The following is a 23,009-nucleotide window of genomic DNA, read 5'->3' on the forward strand; positions in this document are numbered from 1 at the left end:
TCCCAAAATCCAAAAACCGTAAACATTGTCCGATTTTGATGGGACAAAAACGGAAATGTTTGTTAAATCGACGTTATTAATGTAAAAGACTAAATTTATACATCGGTTTTTAACTTTGTTAATGACAATTATGGAACTAGAACGTTCACGGAAGTGTCACTAATCGGATTATAAAGGGTCGGGCGGGACCGGCCGATAATGACCCTGCCCGTCCATCTGGGCTGCCTCAACTTAGGGTGGCGAGAGGTATAGTCGCCCCATTTTACAACTAAAAATAATTTTTTTTTACATCTCAGCTATTATACTTATTTTATCTTTTTAGGGAATTAAAAATGCTAAACATAAGTGTTCTTGACATTTTTTCATAAAATCAGCCATTTTTGAGTAATTTAAGTTTTAAAAATTTAAATGGTCGCCATTTTGAAATTTTAAGTAGAATCAAGATGAACTTTTTTCAAACATAGGCCTCTTCAATCTATATATTATTCATATGGATCGGTTGAAAAATTTCAAAGAGAAAAATTTGTGTATGTAAAAAATACAAAGTGGCGGTTAACAAAGCGATTTTGGAAAAAATGTCATTCTTGATTTACTCTTTATTTTGACCCAAGGATTCACTACGTAAATTATGTCTCCCACCTTCTTGAACACCCTGTATATTTCACATAACAGATTTGTGATTCTGCAATGGTGTGGCCCAATAAAAATCCTGACTCCCAAAACGTTTCAGCTATTAAGAAAAATATAATCAATGTGCACTCAATAGAGGATATTTGATTGAATGCGTTGAATATTTCATAGTTACTGGAATTGCGACAACTAATCGTACACGAAGTATGTACAGAGATTTGCAGAAGAGTTGCGGTGGACTGTCCAAGGTCAGTTGAGTGGTACCAGGGTAGCCAACACAACACAACTGCCAACAACAACGACTGATAAGTAAGCGCCAGTAGAAAATATATTCCGAGTTCAGACTGTCACGTAAGAAGGTTTCTGAGAATGGATCAACCGCGGTCATACCATCAAGTGTTAAACAATGTTACCAACATAACTTCACGGAAAATTAAATGTCATCCCGGAGAAACTTATTACATAGTCTATCGATGTAACTAACTTCTAAATTAGTATACCATTTATTCTTAAAAAAATCTATGGTTGTTAAGAAACCCCGTAATTTGTCTCCACCAACTAAGAAGATTAACTAGAATAAAATAATGAGATTTAAAAGCTAAAAGGTTTTGAAAACACAACACAGCTTTTACATTTCCAGGTATGCAGGACCCAACTTCTAGCCAACGGTCGTTTTGTTGTTGAGCTTAAGAGTTTACTGTTTGTCCTTGGAAGGACAACCATTTGTGCGAAACCGAACAAATGAATAACTGTTCTCGACGAAAATAACGCTTGAAGGATGTAATCCTTTTATCCTGGAATACAAACGATAAGTCCAGAAGAGGACATCGTCTAGACCAAGTTTTTGGTGCTTTGGGTGCGTTCACAAAGAAAGCTGTAAACAAGTAACATATTTTCAGCGTGAAATTTTGTCAACAAAAGGTTGCATTTCAAGCTAGTAAGACAGTATCTTCATCAAGTGATGAAGAGTTATTTTTGCTTAAAAATGTCGAATTAAAAATTCGTAGAAGGAAAGTCGGTGTTCTGTTGTGTTCAGTGTTTTTACATTCAAAATACCACGTTAAGCCTACTTTATAATTTTTATTGTCCAAATTCAAATTTGGTTGTGCGCGGAATAGGGAATAACACAATGTCCATACAGTATTAGTAACTTAGTTTAATTGAATGTTTTGTGCAATATTAGACGGGTAATCCGATATGACCATAGTTTATGTTGATAATTAGGAAATTTTAAATATTCTGTACTTTCCGAGAATCAAGACTGGGGACTGGTTGGTGCTTTGCTGCCGGTTTGACCAGTTGTGACCTTCGACTGTGGCTTCACAACATGACGGCGCGTCAGAAACTAATCAGCTGATAGCGGGAAACACAGGACTTGAAAAACCCCTAACTGTTTGGGTAATATAAACATGGTTCAACGAAAACCCCATCTTTGGACGTAGACTTTTATTTGAAATCGTCACAGCTATAAAAAAATTGTACCAATTATCATTAAAAGTCCTAATGGAATGACAGGACGATAAATTAATAAACATCGTAGTCTAGTACACAAGAAAACGGTGTATTAAAAAGTTACAATACAAACTGTTTATTAACGCAAAACAGGATAAATATCTTCGGAAATATATATTTGTGTCTGCATTTTGCACCCACGTTACAAATTGTATTTTCCCTACAGTTACTTTAAATTATCTAAATTATTATTAAATTATCTTTAACTTATCTTTAAATAATTAATCTTTCACACACTATACAAGATGTTTTTATTTTAGGTTAAATCAATGCGTTGAACGAAATGGGAAACACTGCAACAGCTGGTCGTAGTGTTGCCAACTTATTTTCAAGTGTACGTGCCTAATAAAAGCACGCCGCTTTGTGTTGTTTCTTTGGAACTCTGGAGTGCGGTAAAAAGAATGCGACAAAAGTAAGTAAATGCAGTAATTAGCAACTTTAACTTTCTGTACAGTCAGTGCAAGGAAGCCCACTTTGTCATGTGACTCTAATTGGACTTTTGTTTTTGGTTGATCGAACCTAAGATAAATTTACTTTTATCAATCATTGACGAAGTACAAAGGAGAAGAAGTACAGCCGTCCTTGAAGTATATAGCCTATTGTACGAGTATTTGTTAGGCGCCGTTTATGCACCAAGTGCGGGAGCGGGGCGATAGTTGGAATTGGAAACGCCGTGGCTGTCGCCCAGCGGGCCAACTATCGCCCCGCTCCCGCTGTGAATGGGGCTGTTTATTTATGCACGAAGAGCGAAGCGGTAGCGGTTGGTTAAAGGAGAATGGAATGGGGACACAGTCTTGCCAACTCAAACTCTGCCAAATAATTAACACAACTATTTGTCCTAAGTGCACGTGCGCGTGGGTCAAGTTGGCAACCCTGCTTCAGCCGCTCCCGCTCCCGCCGTGCATAAACAGTCCCATTTGACTCAATGTACAGTAGTTGAAAACCGCTCTATCCCAAGCAACCGCTGCGATTTCTAACTACACAGCGGGCGAATTAGAAACCGCAGCGGGAGGTCAACCGCTATCGCTATCGCTCTTGGTGCATAAAGCCGGGTTTACACTATGTAGCAAAACCTGCTATATAGCAGATTTGTGTAACATCTAGCAATGTTATATAACATTTGCTAGAAGTAGAAAAAGTTACTTTTCAAAAGTGCTATATAACACTGCTATATGTAGCAGATCCTGCTAAATATAGCAAAAATTGTGCTAACCATTGGGAGTCGGTAAAGATCAAAAGAAATACTTGCTACATCTAACTACTTACTTACATCTAACTAATACTTGCTACATTGCTATATGTAGCAATGTTATACAAATATTTTACGTCTAGCATCTGCTACATGCTATATGTAGCATTTAGTGTCATCAGTTCACAGTTGTAGCCTCCTGTGTACGGACGTTTTTGCTCAGCAATCTTTGTTTACAATGGAAGGACTGGAAAGTGACAGTGCGGGGGATCGGAATACTATTATAAACTTTAATTGAACTGTTCCGTGGAATACCGGTGTTGTGGTAATACGTAAAACGTTTTTGAGGCTACTTTTTCGTAGCCTTATTTCGCGTCTTAATTATGGATCGTCAGCGTGATCGTCATCATTAAGGTCCCATGATAAATCTGCTACACTGTACTTATTTATCGGAGGAAGAAGCGGTCGAACCTAAAACCTTTGCTTCCGCCTCTGACTTCCAAAAAAACCTAAGGATCGCCGTGATAGCTACCGCGAGCAGCAGCCTCTACGGCGTGACTTTTCGATACAGAATACGAATGAAGTTGTGCTACATATAACATATAGCTCGAGCACCGGAATCACTAAAATTGTCTGTGACTTTTTTGTATAGCAAAAGTTATATAGCAATGTTATATAGCAAAAGTTATATAACAATGTTATATAGCAAAAGTTATATAGCAGGTTTTGCTACATAGTGTAAACCCGGCTTAAACAGCCCCATTTAACTCAATGGTGTTAGAAATCGCTCCCGCTGTCGCTACCGCTCCGCTCTTGGTGCATAAACGGGGCCTTAAGCCCCCTGCAGACGGGGCAATTACTGGCGGCCACAAGTAAAGGCCATTAATGGCCGCCACTAAAGTTGCCCCGTCTGATGGTTGTACTCCTGCTAAAGGGCCAGTAAACTGAACGAAATACTGGCCGCCTCTTGAAAGCAAACGAGTTTGCTTTTACTGGCCGCCTGACGTCCAATAGCTGGTCACGTGACCTAGTGGCGGCCATTAATTGCCGCGTCTGAGGAGGCACTGGCCACCGCCAGTCAGTCGCCAAGTCGCCAGTAGGGTGGATGACTCGAATGAGAAACGTTGTGCGTGTAATATTTGCTGTGCCTAGTGCGTTTAAAATATGGCTGCAAAACCAGAACCAGTGAAAAGGAAGTGTGTCAAATGGAATGCAGATGACATCAGTACATTTTTAGAAACATATATAAACTTTGAGGTATTATGGAATACGCGTCATCCTGATTATGCAAATCAAACAAAGAGAACAAGTGCAATGTTGAAATTACAGGCAGAACTGAAAGGACTCGGAATCGAAGTTCCCGACTTAGCATTTTTGCGTGCCCGAATAAAAACAATAAAAACAACATACAGAAGTGAACTCTCAAAAGTTAATGATTCGAAAAAATCTGGTGCAAGCACAGAAGAGATATACGTACCAAAATTGCAGTGGTTCACACTAGCCGATAGTTTTCTGAGGGAGGTCGCCATCACCAGGAACTCAAAGTCTAATTTGGTAAGTAATATATTAATGAAATATCTAGGTTTAATGTAACCATGGACTTGTAGCGATTTGTAAATATACACATAATCAAATTTCCAATTGAACGCCGGAAATTTACCTAAAATATTTCATAAACAATTAATACACATACATTTAACCTTTTTTCATAATTACAGCATATAATGTTGAGATAAACAACATTTTTGCATTTTCCCTCCATCTGGTTTATTGTTTCATTTTATCCCCCCCTCCAAAAAAAAAAAAAAACATTGTAATGTCCAAAATATGTATTTTAATAATAATAACAGAAGTAGGCCTAGTAGTTATTAAAAAACTGACAACAAAAAATGTGTTTTATGTATGTTTTATTTCATACATTAAGTTATTTGATAATACACATAACTCTTATGTGTACGTTAATGTGAACAATATGAAATAAGTACACGTTTAATAGTAAGATGTTGCCCTAGCCTCTATATTTACATGCCTATAGCTTTCATTTGCCATGGTACACGTCCATCTCCGCTGAAGTATTCAGCAAGGCGCTGTCTTGTTGTTGAGGCCTTAATGGAATATGAGTTTGCTCGACGACTAACATTCAATGAAGGTAATTCAGTACCACTGGAACGCCATAGACCCGGATGGAAAAGTCCAGTGTCTATGTCCTCATAGTCCACCCATCCTCTTTCAAAATATGTACTTGGGGATGTTGTTCGCAGCCAATTATGTAACGTACATGCACATTGCACAATCAAGTCAATAGTTTCGATATCAACTTCAATTTCCCTACCAAATATTCTGAATCTTGCTGCTAGTATCCCAAACGCATTTTCAACTACTCGGCGTGCCCGTGACAACCGATAGTTGAATATACGTTCCATTAATGAAAACTTCTTCTTTGGGTATGGCTTCATTAGGGTAGGAGTCAATGCAAACGCCTCATCACCCAGCAAGAAGTAATCAGTAGGTAAATTTAGTTCTCCTTTGTCTATTGCTGACTTAAGTGTGGACTGTCTAAAAACAGTTGAGTCATTCGCTCTACCATTTGATCCAACATCAATGTAAATAAATTTACAATCAGCATCTGCTAATGCTAAAAGCACTATGCTGTAACCTCCTTTGTAATTAAAATATTCAGAACAGGTACCAGGCGGTCGTTTTATAGCTACATGCTTTCCGTCTATTGCACCAACACATAGCGGGAAATTCCATTTAGCTTCAAAATTTCTTTGAATTTCCACCCATTTCTCCACAGTGTTTGGAACCTAAAAAAAAGTAACATTCTTAATAATGTAATATCTAAGATATAAAATTTATTTTCAGGATAATCAAACTACTTCAAAGGAGGAAATGAATGTAACTACTGCAGATACTGAAACTGAAGAGGGTGCTATTGAAGAGGATGAGGGTGCTATTGATGATCCCCATGAGGAAAACACATCAAAATCCGATGCCGGTGCCGATTTTCAGAAGCCTAGGACCAAAATACGTCGTGTAACAAAGTTGGCAAGGATTGAATCAACGGTTCACAAATTACAACAAATAACAGCCAATAATCGGGCATCCACAACAAGCAATGTTTCTGCTGACGAGGTTGACCTTTTCGGGAATTATGTAGCAGCACAATTAAAAGAATTGCCATTGAGGAATCGACTAACTTGTCAAGAAAAAATTCAGTCGATGCTAACCAAAGAGAGGTTGGCATTGCTGGCATCACCAGAACCTCCTATGTCATCACCTTCTCCTATGTTGTCAGGAAAGTCTTCATATGGCAATTTATCCGATGACAATGATGAATATACAACAGACCAACAAACGTATACAACTGATGGGCCATTCCTGTATCGTCAACTTGAATAATAATTAAAAATGTTGAATAATAATTAAAAAATTAACTAAAAATTATAGTTTCTGATACAGTTCTGATGCCAATTTATTTACGAATTCCTAAACCTGTGTAAATTAATACTACTTTACAAATCCTAATCTATAGTTTATATGAATAAGTTAGGATTACATACTTACTTTCAAATAATCTTGTAATGCAGAAATAATGGCCTTTAGAACAGAAGGCATAAAATATGAGATGGTGTTGGCTGGTAAACGAAACATAAGTCCTAGACTTTGGTAACTGTCGCCAGTAGCTAAAAAACGTAAAGCGACCTCTAGTTTTGTACGGGCAGGAATTGCGCTCCTCATTACAGTATCACGTTTAGAAATTGTTGGTTCAATTAAAGTTAACAGGTGATTAAATTGCATCACACTCATTCTCATAACTTTCTTATATTCAAGAGGATCCTCCTCTGCAAGTTCACGGAATATTGTACTGGAGGCCCCCATTTCCTCTCTCCGCCCTACCCACTCTCTTACCCAACAAGATCTTTTCTTACTCAACAGATCTTTGAGTTCTTCACTCAAACACACTGTAAGTTCACTAACAACTTCACTAACAACCTCACAAACAGAATTTTCGAATTGTACATCAACGTCCTCCATGGTATACGATGTGTTGTGCTCACATCTCAGTGCAGAACTGAGGCCACTACACCGGTAGTGGCCGCAACTACTGGAAGCCACTATTTGCCCCGTCTGAAGGGGTTCATCCTGTCCAGTAGAACTGGCCGCCACTACTGGCCTTTACTTGTGGCCGCCAGTAATTGCCCCGTCTGCAGGGCGCTTTTCGGTTTTGAAACACAATGTAGTCAAAGCTTTTACTTTGGATTCTCCTTATACTTGTCAAAACAACTGTATATTCTATCCAAAGTACGACAACGAATTGCGTCTTGTTGGATTAATGTTAAGGTTGCTGAATGGATAGGTTATCTCGGTAATTAGTATGGTAACAAACAACACAATCGTTTTGCCTTCAATCTATAAAACGTTGGTGTGTTAAAAGTAACATAATAATGTAATGGATTAGTTTCTCTACTGTTGCTAAAATGTGCAGTTTTATAATAGATTTCTTTTTATATTTTGTCTTTTTTTGTTATTTTATTAAAAACGGTATCAGCAAACTGAAACATAGGTTCACCCAATTAAGTAGTAGAAGTAAATATGATATATATATATATGTATGGGTAAAAAATAAAATCCCAAAATAACAATAAAATTTGAACCGTAATGTTGGAAGTTGTACCATTTTATTCAGAGTTAAAACTATCATAAAATAATAAATCTTAGTCAAAATCGAGAATTTTTTTGATACGATCCCTTCGTTATTTTATGGGCTTAACAGGAAAATAAAAATTTCAAAAATAGGAAAAAATACCCAGGAAATACCATGGATTAGTACCAAATGGCATGAGAACCGAACCACAGGTAGCCTGCAGCTTTGTAAACATCCACACACACATCCCTAAACCACTTTTTAGGGTCAGAAGGGCCCAAATGGGATATTAAAAAAAACTAACTTTAAAAATTTAAATAAAACGTAAATGCTCCGTATGCTATGTTTGGTGGGAAAGTAATGGTATTCTGTTATTTTCAGCTAACATGTTTTCCAGCGGGTTTTGTAATAATCCTGAAACATTCTGTGTTTTGGTCTACCAACACACCTAAGATAGTGTCTCTTGAGCTGACAAATTCAATGTTCAAACTTGAACAGCATTTGGCAACCACACGTTGATTCAAATATTAGGTAAAGGTAGGATTGTGCCTGTGCTTATTCCACCGGACATAAAGCCTGCGATGCACCTTCTACAGCAAACACGTTCAAATGTCGGAGCACATCCTACGAATGAGTTTTTTTTTCTCGAATTCCTTTTGGGCCTCTTTCACACAATCACACATCAGAGGCTCTATCTTCTTGCATTCATTAAACTTTGATAAGGGCTGCAGCTTTCCTATAATTTTAGGAATGTCATAATCAGGGTCTTCATACGATTCACAAAGTGTGCTTGTTTAATAAGTTTGGTAAAATGATAACCTACAGTGAAATACACTTAAACATGCATTATTTCATTGTCAACTTATAGCTTAGTATGTATTACATTTGTAAAAAAAAGCTGTGTTGAAATTAAGCTTCTTGGCACGAATTTCACAAGAAAAATAAATAGGTTATTGAGATAAGGAAAATCACAGAAGTGTCTTCTTGCAACTATTTCCAGAGTGTTTCGGAATTCTCACTCAATATTGTTGGCGTTGTTGTCAATATTGTTGCCAAGATTAAATGCAACTCTAATAATATAACTCAAACAAAATCTGTGAGTTATTACTATTCTTTCAGGTTTTTGTTTGATTTGGGTTAACAAATTTATTGTGTTAGTTAAAAAACATTCATTAAAAGTAACTTGAACTGATCAACCCAGAAATGGATATTCTCTTTTGACATTGTTTTACAACCTTGTACTACAGTTTTACATTAGTATACTAATTCAAATTTATAGTAATAGAAATTAAACAATTGTAATACTAATAAAAATTCTATTGAACTGGGAAAGCTTGATTTCTACATCCAAACTGTAGTAGTTTTGTTTTTTAAACGATTGAGGAAAACACAAAAATGGACAACATGATTGATTGTTGATTAATACTACATAAACACAACACAATACTGACCACAAGATAATTTAGTTCAATATATAGGGTAATAATGTTGTACTAATGCATACGCTTTAGTGGCCAATTAATACAGACATTTAATAATATCTGCAATATAAGAAGCTTATAATTACAATTATATACTGTACGCGATCAGATTTCAAATTCAGAAACGTCGAGAAATTTACATTTTACATATCGGTTATTGAAAATAGCCGTAAATAATACTTTGAACCTTTTTATTATTTCCAACTACGAATAAACGAAGAAAATCGAAGTGGAACGTCAAAACCCGAAAACTTTCCTCATTTTATCACAATATCATTAATAGAGCTCAGATGTGTTTATGTTTGCTGCAAGCGGTTTAAGTGGGTTTTAGGTGATCTGTAAAACCACTCACAAAACCACACTTAAAAGAGATTGTCTATAAATCCAATCAATATTGTCTGTCGATAGAGTCCAAAATAATTACAAACTTCAGATTAACGACGGATTTAAGCGTGAATGTCAGCTATAGTCTGATTTTTACCGGAGTGCGGCTGAAGCTCAGCCCTACCTGCGAGTGACCCGACTCACGCACGCACACTCACCACTGTCCTAATTGCCTGAAAGCCCCGATCCCCTATTCACTAAGTAGAAATATAACATCTGTTGTATGATACCTCAAAATTGCAATTCATTTGATGTTAGATATACAGTAAAATGGTTAGTGTTAGTATATTTGTTGTTTAATTCAATGAAAAATGAGTCCAAACACGAAATGATTATGACAAGTAGCTAGCTAATAAAAACATGTTAAAATATTCGTAGCTTTTACACTTTGTAAGCAAAATATATATTGTTTGGTATCATTTTGCTAAGCATTTTGAGCTGAAGTCAAAAGCGTTACCAGATTTTATAACAAACGTAAAATTTAAAAAAATTGATAGTTTAATTTCCGTGAGCCACAACTTACGAACTAACGAAGAACTAACGATTGGTATATAGATATAAGCATTTTTATTCAAAAAAGTGTGCCCGCTGGAAATTCTATAATTGTGAAGTTGGCGTACCCACTTTGTATGCCTCGTAACTTTTTTATTTTTTGAGAACTAACGTTAATATTGGAGAACTATCGAGAACTAACGATGAACTAACGATTGGTATATAGATATAAGCATTTTTATTCAAAAAAGTGTGCCCGCTGGAAATTCTATAATTGTGAAGTTAGCGTACACTTTGTATGCCTCGTAACTTTTTTATTTTTTGAGAACTAACGTTAATATTGGAGAACTATCGAGAACTAACGAAGAACTAACGATTGGTATATAGATGTAAGCATTTTTATTCAAAAAAGTGTACCCGCTGGAAATTCTATAATTGTGAAGTTGGCGTACCCACTTTGTATGCCTCGTAACTTATTTATTTTTTGAGAACTAACGTTAATATTGGAGAACTATCGAGAACTAACGAAGAACTAACGATTGGTATATAGATGTAAGCATTTTTATTCAAAAAAGTGTGCCCGCTGGAAATTCTATAACTGTGAAGTTGGCGTACCCACTTTGTATGCCTCGTAACTTATTTATTTTTTGAGAACTAACGTTAATATTGGAGAACTATCGAGAACTAACGAAGAACTAACGATTGGTATATAGATGTAAGCATTTTTATTCAAAAAAGTGTGCCCGCTGGAAATTGTATAACTGTGAAGTTAGCGTACCCACTTTGTATGCCTCGTAACTTTTTTATTTTTTGATAACTAACGTTAATATTGGAGAACTATCGAGAACTAACGAAGAACTAACGATTGGTATATAGATATAAGCATTTTTATTCAAAAAAGTGTGCCCGCTGGAAATTCTATAATTGTGAAGTTAGCGTACACTTTGTATGCCTCGTAACTTTTTTATTTTTTGAGAACTAACGTTAATATTGGAGAACTATCGAGAACTAACGAAGAACTAACGATTGGTATATAGATGTAAGCATTTTTATTCAAAAAAGTGTACCCGCTGGAAATTCTATAATTGTGAAGTTGGCGTACCCACTTTGTATGCCTCGTAACTTATTTATTTTTTGAGAACTAACGTTAATATTGGAGAACTATCGAGAACTAACGAAGAACTAACGATTGGTATATAGATGTAAGCATTTTTATTCAAAAAAGTGTGCCCGCTGGAAATTCTATAACTGTGAAGTTGGCGTACCCACTTTGTATGCCTCGTAACTTATTTATTTTTTGAGAACTAACGTTAATATTGGAGAACTATCGAGAACTAACGAAGAACTAACGATTGGTATATAGATGTAAGCATTTTTATTCAAAAAAGTGTGCCCGCTGGAAATTGTATAACTGTGAAGTTAGCGTACCCACTTTGTATGCCTCGTAACTTTTTTATTTTTTGATAACTAACGTTAATATTGGAGAACTATCGAGAACTAACGAAGAACTAACGATTGGTATATAGATATAAACATTTTTAGTCAGAAAACAGTGCCCGCTGGAAATTCTATAATTGTGAAGTTAGCGTACACTTTGTATGCCTCGTAACTTTTTTATTTTTTGAGAACTAACGTTAATATTGGAGAACTATCGAGAACTAACGAAGAACTAACGATTGGTATATAGATGTAAGCATTTTTATTCAAAAAAATGTGCCCGCTGGAAATTCTATAATTGTGAAGTTGGCGTACCCACTATGTATGCCTCGTAACTTATTTATTTTTTGAGAACTAACGTTAATATTGGAGAACTATCGAGAACTAACGAAGAACTAACGATTGGTATATAGATATAAGCATTTTTATTCAAAAAAGTGTGCCCGCTGGAAATTCTATATTTGTGAAGTTGGCGTACCCACTTTGTATGCCTCGTAACTTTTTTATTTTTTGAGAACTAACGTTAATATTGGAGAACTATCGAGAACTAACGAAGAACTAACGATTGGTATATAGATATAAGCATTTTTATTCAAAAAAGTGTGCCCGCTGGAAATTCTATATTTGTGAAGTTGGCGTACCCACTTTGTATGCCTCGTAACTTTTTTATTTTTTGAGAACTAACGTTAATATTGGAGAACTATCGAGAACTAACGAAGAACTAACGATTGATATATAGATGTAAACATTTCTCATCAGGAAACGGCGTGCGCTAGAACCCGGAAGTGTGAAGTTAGCGTACCCACTTATTATCGGCTATAACTTTTTTATTTTTTGGGAACTAACGACAAAATTTGGGAACTATCGAGAACTAACGATGAACTAACGATTGGAATGATCAAAAGTGGATACGCTAATATGGGTACGCCAACTTCACGGACCTACAGGACAATGGTCCGTCCCACGTCCGTCCTAATCCCTTGCGTCTGTGTGTGTGAGGCCTGCGTGTGTGTGAGTAGGGTCGACCCTTCAGCCAGCCGCTTTCCGTCAACAATCACACTATAATAAATACCCGGTATCGAGGTACCTCGATAATAAATTATGGGAACAGACTACACTTCGACGATTTAAAAACCATGCCAACAAGTTGTACCTAGTTTTGTTTAATTTTGGCCACCGAGTGAGTGTTGCTAAATGTCGTGTTCTTTCATATACCGACCGTTTAATCATGTAAAAGTAACTTTTTGTCAATAATATTACCAATTAACTGATTAAGGGGTGTAACTGAGCGTCTTTTAGCCCAAGTAAAAGTGAAGGATTAGTGTAAATGAGATATATCCGTTGTACTAATTTTTTACGACTCCATTGGTTACGTTTAAAAACAGTAGAGAATATAGAACTTAGAAAGTAGCACGCTTTTTAAATATCTCATCCGTCTAGTTCTTAATACATTACTTTGGGTTAGGCTTAAACAGATTTACTGCAAACGTGTATAAAACTAGCTAGAAGAGCTTGTAAGGTATTTAGGATTAAAACAACGCGACGTTTATTGCAGAGAATCGCGTAACCCAAATCTTACGATCACTATCAATAACTGTGTTCGCAAATCTTCACAAAGGCAGTGGAATTGGTGGCTAAATTTAAATATACTTTCACCTGATACTCCCCAACAGTAAGCAACCCCTGAAGCAGCGCACCTGCATGTCTTTCAAAAATTTCACTCCTTGTATTCACTGCTTGTATCATAATTAAAGTGCTAGAGACCTATTTAGTTAACTTGGTCTTAAACCCACAAAATAAGTTAGCCTACTTCTTGATTTAAGTTTTAACATGATAAAACGAAATAAATATTTCATTTTACATTTTAAGCCTTAACAGACTAAGGCTTAAGTAAATCCAGAATGAAAACAGCGACTCATCAACGCCCAAAAAGAGTTGTTCAAACTGTGTGTTTTAAGTGCATTGACTTTAGGCACTGAAATGGAGGAGGCAAATGACATAGTTGGAGTAAACGTCCATTATTTATGATTAGATTGAGCGCGAAAAAATCCTTAGTAAAATATTGTGCACACATACTTATATTTGGAAACAACGCTTCATGAGATATCCATACAACCGATTTACACGTAAATGATGAGATTAGCCTAGCCTCGATTTTGCTGGTAAACAAAAAAAAAACAAATATTCAACTCAAATAAAAACTACCAAAACAATTTGGAAACCCCCAGTTTAAAATTTGAAATTTCCCTCAAAACACTCTTAGAACTTTTTAAACGCACACGATAGAACCGCAAAAAGGGTTGAGAATTCGAACGAATCTTTACAAATGAATCTTCTGAGAATAAAGAATTCGAACATTATCTACTAATGAAGGAGAGAGAACCTAGGCAAGGGCAGGTGTGAGGGCAGCTGAGCTGGCACCTGGCTTATAGTTCATTGCCCTTCCAAACCTCCTACCAGCGGCCACAGAATATAAATAAGTCGACTTGTCTCATCCTATTGTTAACGATAATGTTAATATATTATTAAACGTAATTGTTGGAAGTATATTGACTTTATTTATGTTTTCCGCCGTTGGCAATGTTTACATAATTGTAAAAGAAACCGTCCAACCACTGGTCTTATTAACCTCGAATTTTTATTAGATAGCATCCAATTTTTGGCGAGTCATGAAGAAAAAAAAAACTATTCTCGGCTACCTATAGTTTATTTGCGCTGCATGATAAAAGGGGTTAAAAGAGGTTTTTCGAATACATGCACTTTTTAGCGTACTAACTCAAGAACAGATGTGGGAACCGTTTGGAAGCCCAATCAAGGATGCAAGCAAGAGAAAATCCACAGACATTCTAGTCATAACAGACTAGTCGTCATAAATGATAAGATAAGCGTGCTAACCGGCAGCACAATGAGAAGATTGTCTACAATGCAAGCAAACAAAAACCAAAATAACATGTCGCATGAGAACAGAGATGTTGTAGGTTATGGCGTGATAACCGCCACAATCAGGTGACATAACCAAACCACAGCCTGGAGGAAGTGGGAGGGGGAGGGGGTCGCTTTCCCTCAGGATCCGGGTTCCCTAGGGTGGAGGGGGACGCGAGCTACCGGACCAAAACAAAGATGTTTGCGCAACTTCATCTTTGTTTCGGACACGCGTTCCAAATGTTATGCTTCACAATGTAGGCCATCTCTCAATATCAGTAAGGTGGAGCTGATCATTTTTGTTCAGGGAATTTGTGGTTTAGCCTGTAATTAATAATAAAACTAGCAACCTGTGTCACTTCGTGACTTCAACATCCGTGATATATTTTATATAGTTGATAAGGGTGAAAGCGATTATGTCTCATCATATCCCTATCACAGACAACAGAAACATTAAAGTACAACTATATTGTCTGTGTCCCTATTTTCCTTGCTGCACTGGTCTCTTCTAGGGATCTTAGGAAAATTACAAATAGTAATGAAACATACCATGAAAACACAAAATCTAACGTAAGTCATGAAACACTTCTTTACATTTTACACAAATAACTTTATAATATTTTACTTGAATTCACTAAAACATTAATAAAACATACTATGAAAACACAAAAATCCTCTCACTACACAATATCTAACGTAAGTAATTTTCTTCATTACATTTTACACAAATAACATTACAATATTTTACTTGCATTCACTGAAACACCACCACTACAACAGATAACCCCATTTTCGCATGGATGTAAAGAAAATTGTACCATGGTCATCTGTTTTGATGTAAACAATTGTAAACTTGAAAAAGTTCAAATTATTGACAACGAACAGAATTCAGCACTTTTTAAAACTATGAAATTTTAAAATCCTATAGGCCAGGGCCTGATTGGCTCTAGTCGCCAGTAGGCTGACGTTTTTTCGCGCCCCCCCCCCCCCTCCTTACCGCTAGCCCTCCTCTCTGCCACCACTTTCAAAATTTCAAAGTATGAATACTAATTCTGAATTCAAAAATTAAAAATTACCTAAGGCATTATAGGTACTACTATTCAGTTTATTTAAAAACAAAAGAAAGCTGATCATAAATTAATGCATGGTTTGATTAGGAACTTTTAAAACTGCAAATCTTTCAACTTTTGAGATAATATTTTTAATTCAAGAGCTAAACAATATGACATAGTCATAGGCACTATTAATTCTGGTCAAATATAGATACAGAAGGTAAAGACATAGTTTAAACCAAGTTCACAGTACGACCTTATAAAGCTTCGTTTGCACTAGGGCGGCACGGCACAGACGGGCAGCCGTCACACAATTTTTAAACATATTGAACATATGGTGGAAAATGCTGGCAGCCCCAGGGACGCCGGCAACGGACAACCTGCAATTTTTTGCCTTATGTTCAATGTGAAACAAATGCCATGATAGCCGCCAATCCGTGTCGTGATGCACTAGTGCGAACGAGGCTTAAAATAGTAACAAATCGTTTGTTCAAGGAATGTAAAACTTTTAGATTTAAAAAAATGTATTTATTTTACAGTTTATTCAACATATGATTGTATTAAATTAAAAGTAGACCTAACGTAAAATATCAAAAAAACCAAACAATAATATACGTACTTTCTAAATTAACTGTTCTAAGTTAACTGTCACCTAGGCCTAAAACAATTTTATTAGGGCCTTTAGAAGGGGCCTTTACGCCACCAGTCCCAACTTTAAGTCTTAGCTGTCTGGCGCCCCCCCTAAAACACTTGGCTGACTGGCGCCCTAGGCTGCAGCCTAATTAGCCTAATGGGTAATCAGGCCCTGTATAGGACGAAGGGCTTTCACGGGATATCGTCCAAATCCGCAAAAAGCACATCTAGAGGATAAGAGCAGCTTTATATTGATACCTAATATCCCTATAAAAATAAGTATTTAGGGGTCGATTTTCTGCACACAATAATCCAACAAATTCTTTTAATAATATAGATAGATAGCTGGATAGCTTAGTGATTTAAGGCTTTCAATAAATAATGGCCAAAGATATGGTCCAGTGACAACTCCATTCACCCATCTCGTATTCATATTCAGCAAGGTGTGTGTTCTAGGTGTGTGTTGTCAATGTAACGATGATTATCACATTTCCAAAGGCGGTTCGTATTGATTCTCTGATGAAGAGAAAGTTCTAGCAGCCTTAAAGTCTGGTATATAAATATCAAGGTAGGCTAACGGACACATTATTGTAGGCACTAGGCATCATACTACCGGTACTGTATTAAAAGCCATTTGTGATTGGATGGACTCGTACCCAGCACTCTCGGCGCTTTGACTACCATAACAGCAATTTCTCATACAAATCAAATGTAGTCTTCTGAAAACGATAAACTGGTTGATTGAACTGATACTACTGCGGGATTTTAGGCTTGCTACTGTACGAAACATTTTAAACTACAATGACAATGATGAAGTATTTCAGTGAAAAAAAAAACGATAGTCATTCCAGCTTCAAGGCCACTCCAGCTACAAGATGGAGGACTATTGTTGAATCATTATGAATTAGTATTGATGATTGTGGTGAATTATTTTGTAGATTGTATCCAATACACGTTACTAGTTTGTCTAATGTTTGTCTACCATATCCATAATGTTGCTTTTTGTAGCTGCTTGGTTCAAATTAGCTGTTGTCATAAATGCAAATTAATAGTGTTGCATCCTGTTGGTGAACCTTATAACTTTTTAATGCTATTTACTATCATAGCTGACAGAATTCTTTAATTCCTTTTAAATATAAATACTCATAAGGTTAACATGGAAAACTCCAGGACCACTGGGGCAGAGCCCGAAAGGAGTTTTGAGATAAGAATATGTCTATATGTCAATTGGGAACGTGAGCTATCATCACACCAAATTTCAGCCCAATCTGACCAGAATTTAATGCGTAATTGAACTTCAAACAAACAAACACGCAAACTTTAACATGCGAGTTATATATACTAATATTAGCTTTATTAGTAATGTTACCATATACCATAGAAAAGTACAAATCTAATAACTCTAGAGCCACTGGGAGGGGCCAGGTCCAAATTCACCAACATTTTTGGGGTCGTTTCTAATGTCCAAATTCACCAACTTTCTACCTTTAGCAGGTACGATATTTCTCCCGGCGGGCGGGGAAGGAATTCCCTCCGAATAGTTTGCCATCGCCTGCTCCGTCTCGTCTTGGCACGAGTGTACTGTAACCTAACCTAACTTAACTAACCTAACCAAACCTAACCTAACCTATCCAAACCTAACCTAAAGCTGCCTGAAACAATCACAGCTTACCCGCCCGCCGGGAGAAATATCGTACCTGCTCCAGGTAGAAAGTTGGTGAATTTGGACATTAGAAACGACTGCAAAAATGTTGGTGAATTTGGACGTAGCCCTGGGAGGAGCCGAGGAGCCCGAAATGAATTTTGAGATAAGAATATGTCTGTATGTTAATCGGGAATGTGATACCAAATTTCAACCCTGTCGGTTTAGTATTTTTCGATTTTACTTGTCACCAGAACATCCATCCATCTATCCATACATCCAATCTTTCTCAGTTATAAAGTAGGGTGATTGATTTCATCCGAGATTAAAATTTAATAATTCAATCGTGAAAATTTGTGATCAATTACAAAAATTACAGTACAACAAAAAATGACATAAGGAATAGAAATATGACGAAATTTTGAGATCTGCACTGACAACCACGAGTTTTTTGTCCGATTTAAAATTTGCGTTATGGGATACCTAACATAACAGTAGTGAAAAATGGATTAGACTTGCTATCGTACACAATTGCTGGAACAGGTAAAATTGTCAGTGACTGTAGGCCTATATGCTGCAAACGAATTCTGAATAAGAAATATGACAATATCATGATGGAAATTATAAAATTAAATAAACTACTCTTTACATATCTTGACCCAATTTGGATTTTGCATTTGGACACACCCAACAGATTTCAACCCGCAATAGCATAACATAAAATATTTTGACTAGACGACAAGACGAGTCAAGATCCTGTAAGGCGAGACAGGTTATATAAGGTAAGCTAACGACTTGTTTGTTATTGGATAGAAATACACGGCGTCAACACAATCTGGGGTGAATGAGGACTACTTGACTCATGTACATCCTTGGATGATTCACAGCTGTACCACAACACGCGGAAAACTCAACAAAGTGACCATCTGTTTGACCGCAACAAAATTGCCAGTTATAGGATACTCTTGAAATGCGAAGTAAAATAAACGGTATCAGCAATCTGACTTACTTTCTCCCATAAGATGGTCAACAACCTATGGGTGGTGGGAGTAACACTATGATATTTTGGGAAAAATCACAAGTTGCAATAACCATTGAACCGTACTTGTTTACAGCAATGAGGGTTGCTCTATTTTGTTTAGGATGTAGTCCAGTCAATGAATGATCCAAAAGTAGGTGTTGAGTGCGTGAGCAGGTAACTAAGCGATTCCTTCAGAAACTTGTTCAGGGGGCTTAGGGTGTTAACATACCAAAAGTCCTGACTCCTAGGTGGTGAGCCAGGGGGTGGAGGGGGGAAAAAGGGGGGGGGAAAGGTACGCATTTTGGGTTTTTTGATTATATCTCGAAAAATATCAACTTTTTGTATACTATAGTAAATTATAAAATTGAAGAAGATTAAATTTTCTACAAGAAAAGTATATAATGTGTTTATTTTGGTTCAACAGATTACGAGTTATAACTTATTTAATTGATATCTTATTAAAATACTCCTTCCGATAAGAAATACATGTAAATTAATATGCGAAATGGGCCGAATCCTATCCGCCCAAAGGAAATATAACTGATATTCTGGAAATATTGACAAAATTTCCAGTAATTTGACACTTTAATCATGAAATTTTGTCAAAAATTAAAGCGAGGGTGAGCGTTTAAAAATGGGATGATTTAAGGTTTTTTTTATATTTCCAATAAAAAAACACCAAAACTCGAAATTTTGTTACCTCGCCCTCGCCTTAATTTTGGATCAATTTTAATGATTAAAGTGTCAAATTACTGGACATTTTGTCAATATTTCCAGAATATCATTTATATTTCATTTGGGCGGATAGGATTCGCCCCATTTCGCATACTCATTTACATGTATTTCTTATGGAAGAAGATTTTAATAAGATATCAATTAAATAAGTTATAACTCGTTATCTGTTTTGAACCAAAATAAACACATTATATACTTTTCTTGTAGAAAATTTAATCTTCTTCAATTTTATAATTTACTATAGTATACAAAAAGTTGATAGTTTTCGAGATATAATCAAAAAACCCAAAATGCGTACCTTTCCCCCCCCCCTGTTCCCCCCTCCACCCCCTGGCTCACCACCTATAGTGTGATTGCTGACGGAAAGCGGCTGGCTGAAGGGTCGACCCTACTCACACACACGCAGGCCTCACACACACAGACGCAAGGGATTAGGACGGACGTGGGGCGGACTATTGTCCTGCCGCGCGAGTCATCACTGGCTCCCGGAAATTAAAATATCAATTTTTTAATTTTACGTTTGTTATAAAATCTGGTGACGCTTTTGACTTCAGTTCAAAATGCTTAGTAAAATGATACCAAACAATATATATTTTGCTTACAAAGTGTAAAAGCTACGAATATTTTAACACGTTTTTATTAGCTAGCTACTTGTCATAATCATTTCGTGTTTGGACTCATTTTTCATTGAATTAAACAACAAATTTACTAACACTAACCATTTTACTGTATATCTAACATCAAATGAATTGCAATTTTGAGGTATCATACAACAGATATTATATTTCTTTAGTGAATAGGGGATCGGGGCTTTCAGGCAATTAGGACGGTGGTGAGTGTGCGTGCGTGAGTCGGGTCCCTCGCAGGTAGGTCTGAACTCCAGCCGCACTCCGGTAAAAATCAGACTATAGGAGTCAGGACTTTTGGTATGTTAACACCCTAAGCCCCCTGAACAAGTTTCTGAAGGAATCGCTTAGTTACCTGCTCACGCACTCAACACCTCATTCCTTGACTGGACTAATGAGGGACATAACACATTCATTTTCATCAAAACCGGGTTTTTTTTTCTAAAATCCGATGTTTGTTAATTGATGGGGGTTTTTTATGGGAAAATTACATAAGTTACAATAACTATGGAACAGTAATTTTCAAGGAAATGTTATTGGTCCCATTTTGTTAAGAATTTAAAGGACTATAACATACTAAATATGTTATTTTATGGGAAAATAACTTCATTCACAATAACTTTTTAACCGTAATTTTTACAGAAAGGGGAGTTCTACAATTTTGTTCAGAATTTAAAGGGCTACAACCTACAAAATGTCTATCAAAACCGTTCGGGCCATTCTTTAGAAAATCCGATTTTCCCGTTATTTTATGGGTTTCATGGGAAAATCACGATTAAAAATAAAAATTTTTAAAAACCTACATACCAAATTTAATCAAAATCGGACAACAGGGTTGGACTCTGTACACATCCGCACATACACGGACCTCACCTCAAAAACAACCTGTTTGGGTACAGGGGACCCACAACGGGTATATACACTCAAAACTCAAACTAGAAAATTTTTACGTAAACAATACCTTCTCCATATACCATGTATAGAGGGAGAAAGTAAAATTTAAAGTGAATAAATTGCACACCTAGGTCTTTAATCGCATTTGCGTCCAGTATCCAAAGTCAATGGGTGAGTTTCAGGCCAGCAAGTTATATGTGCTACTGCCTACAGTAGTGCCTACGTGACCATGTGGCCATGTTAGCTAAGTGGTGTTATTGTGTGAGTACCCACATGTGTTAGTGTGGTCAGCTCTAGACTGGTTGTGATTTGTCGCCTTCGTGATGATTATCCTTGGGAATGACTCACGCTGTGAGATTCACCCAATCACCGCAGATCATTCAATTCACCTCCTAAGTATGTTTTCTGTGGATGCGGTTACCATAGGTTCTGGCGCACACCACTGGGAGCGCCGTGTAGTTACGTAGCGCGTACGCCGTAACTACATGGCGCTCCCAACGGTGTGCGCCAGAACCTATGGTAACCGCAACACAGCTTACGATCTATATTTAATTATTGTTGTCTATGGTATGATGGAACTTGTTTCCTGTTCACTGGCTCGGGCCATAAACCATTGGCTAGTCCCCAGACGAAGGGTATGAGACAGGGTCCACTATACAGATTATAATCATTGACTATAGCCAATGCTATAACACACCCACAACCGTGATTCATAGTATTCTATAAGCAGAAGCAAAGTATTCAGTAAGCTATAAAATATACCTGACACATTCCTGTTGGTTGTAGCCAAGACAACACTAGTGTTATTGTTGTATCGCATCGTCTAAAACATGTCTCTAATACAAGACTATAGTTATTTGTGCAACTAGTGTGCAAAGGCATTTTGCACTCGCGTTACACATTAAATTTGTCCTCTAGTTACTATAAAGCATATAAATAATTAGTCTTTCAAACACTATACAAAACGTTTTTAAAATCCAAGCGTTGAACGAAATGGGAAACACTGCAACAGCTGATCGTAGTCGTAATATCGTGTTGCCAACCTATTTGCAAGCGTACACGGATTTAAAGCACGCTGTTTTGTGTCGTTTGGTTGGAATACTGGAGTGAGGCAAATGTAAAATTGTGTACTAAACCATCTGTAATCAGTAGGCAATGCCACGTGGACGAAAACGTTAAATTCTTAAATCTGTGGCTTAGAAATTGCAATAGGATGGCAAAACACAGCGCTAATTAAACGAACAAAGCAATTACTGATATATTCTATTCCTGACTTTGTGGTGTGTGCTATACATTCACGCAGAGAAACTTTCTATTGCCAGAATAGCCCAGACCTCAGTCGCCGATGGTTGACCTCGACACACGAGATATGCCTACAAGACATCCCACTCAGATCAGCACAGGGCCGCTCGCAAACCTTTGTAGACACACAATAGTGTATGGTCTGTACTTTGTAACTAGGCAGGAGAAAACAGCAACAATCTTATTTCGACCGAACAATGGTTCTTAGGCTTGAAGAAATTATATGGGAACTAACGTGAAACACACATGAAAACTCTAAAAATCACAATTTATAATGTAAAAGTGTACTTGCAGCACGTTGTTTATTTTATTACTGTACTACGCGTATAACAATGGGTCAAACAACGAACATTTTCTTTACTGTAGGTCTAATGGGACGGGTGGAGGGATACGTATATTGAATTATTGA

The 23,009-nt window shown here is 36.7% G+C and overlaps 2 protein-coding genes across 2 annotated transcripts in view; one reads left to right on the forward strand and one right to left on the reverse strand.

Moving 5' to 3' along the window:
• Positions 1–23,009, reverse strand: part of LOC128989598 (protein toll-like) — a 41,989-nt gene that overhangs the window by 12,616 nt on the left and 6,364 nt on the right. The gene's annotated exons all lie outside the window — the stretch shown is intronic.
• On the forward strand, positions 837–6,733 carry LOC128989250 (uncharacterized). Its single transcript, XM_054411124.1, has 3 exons — positions 837–878; positions 4,661–4,885; positions 6,197–6,733. Exons 1-3 carry the CDS (start codon positions 837–839, stop codon positions 6,731–6,733), a joined length of 804 nt encoding a protein of 267 aa, XP_054267099.1.

This window comes from Macrosteles quadrilineatus, unplaced genomic scaffold (assembly GCF_028750875.1).
Source record: "Macrosteles quadrilineatus isolate MER2022 unplaced genomic scaffold, UCM_ALF_1.0 Scaffold_3__2_contigs__length_128488019, whole genome shotgun sequence".
Classification (NCBI taxonomy): domain Eukaryota; kingdom Metazoa; phylum Arthropoda; class Insecta; order Hemiptera; family Cicadellidae; genus Macrosteles; species Macrosteles quadrilineatus.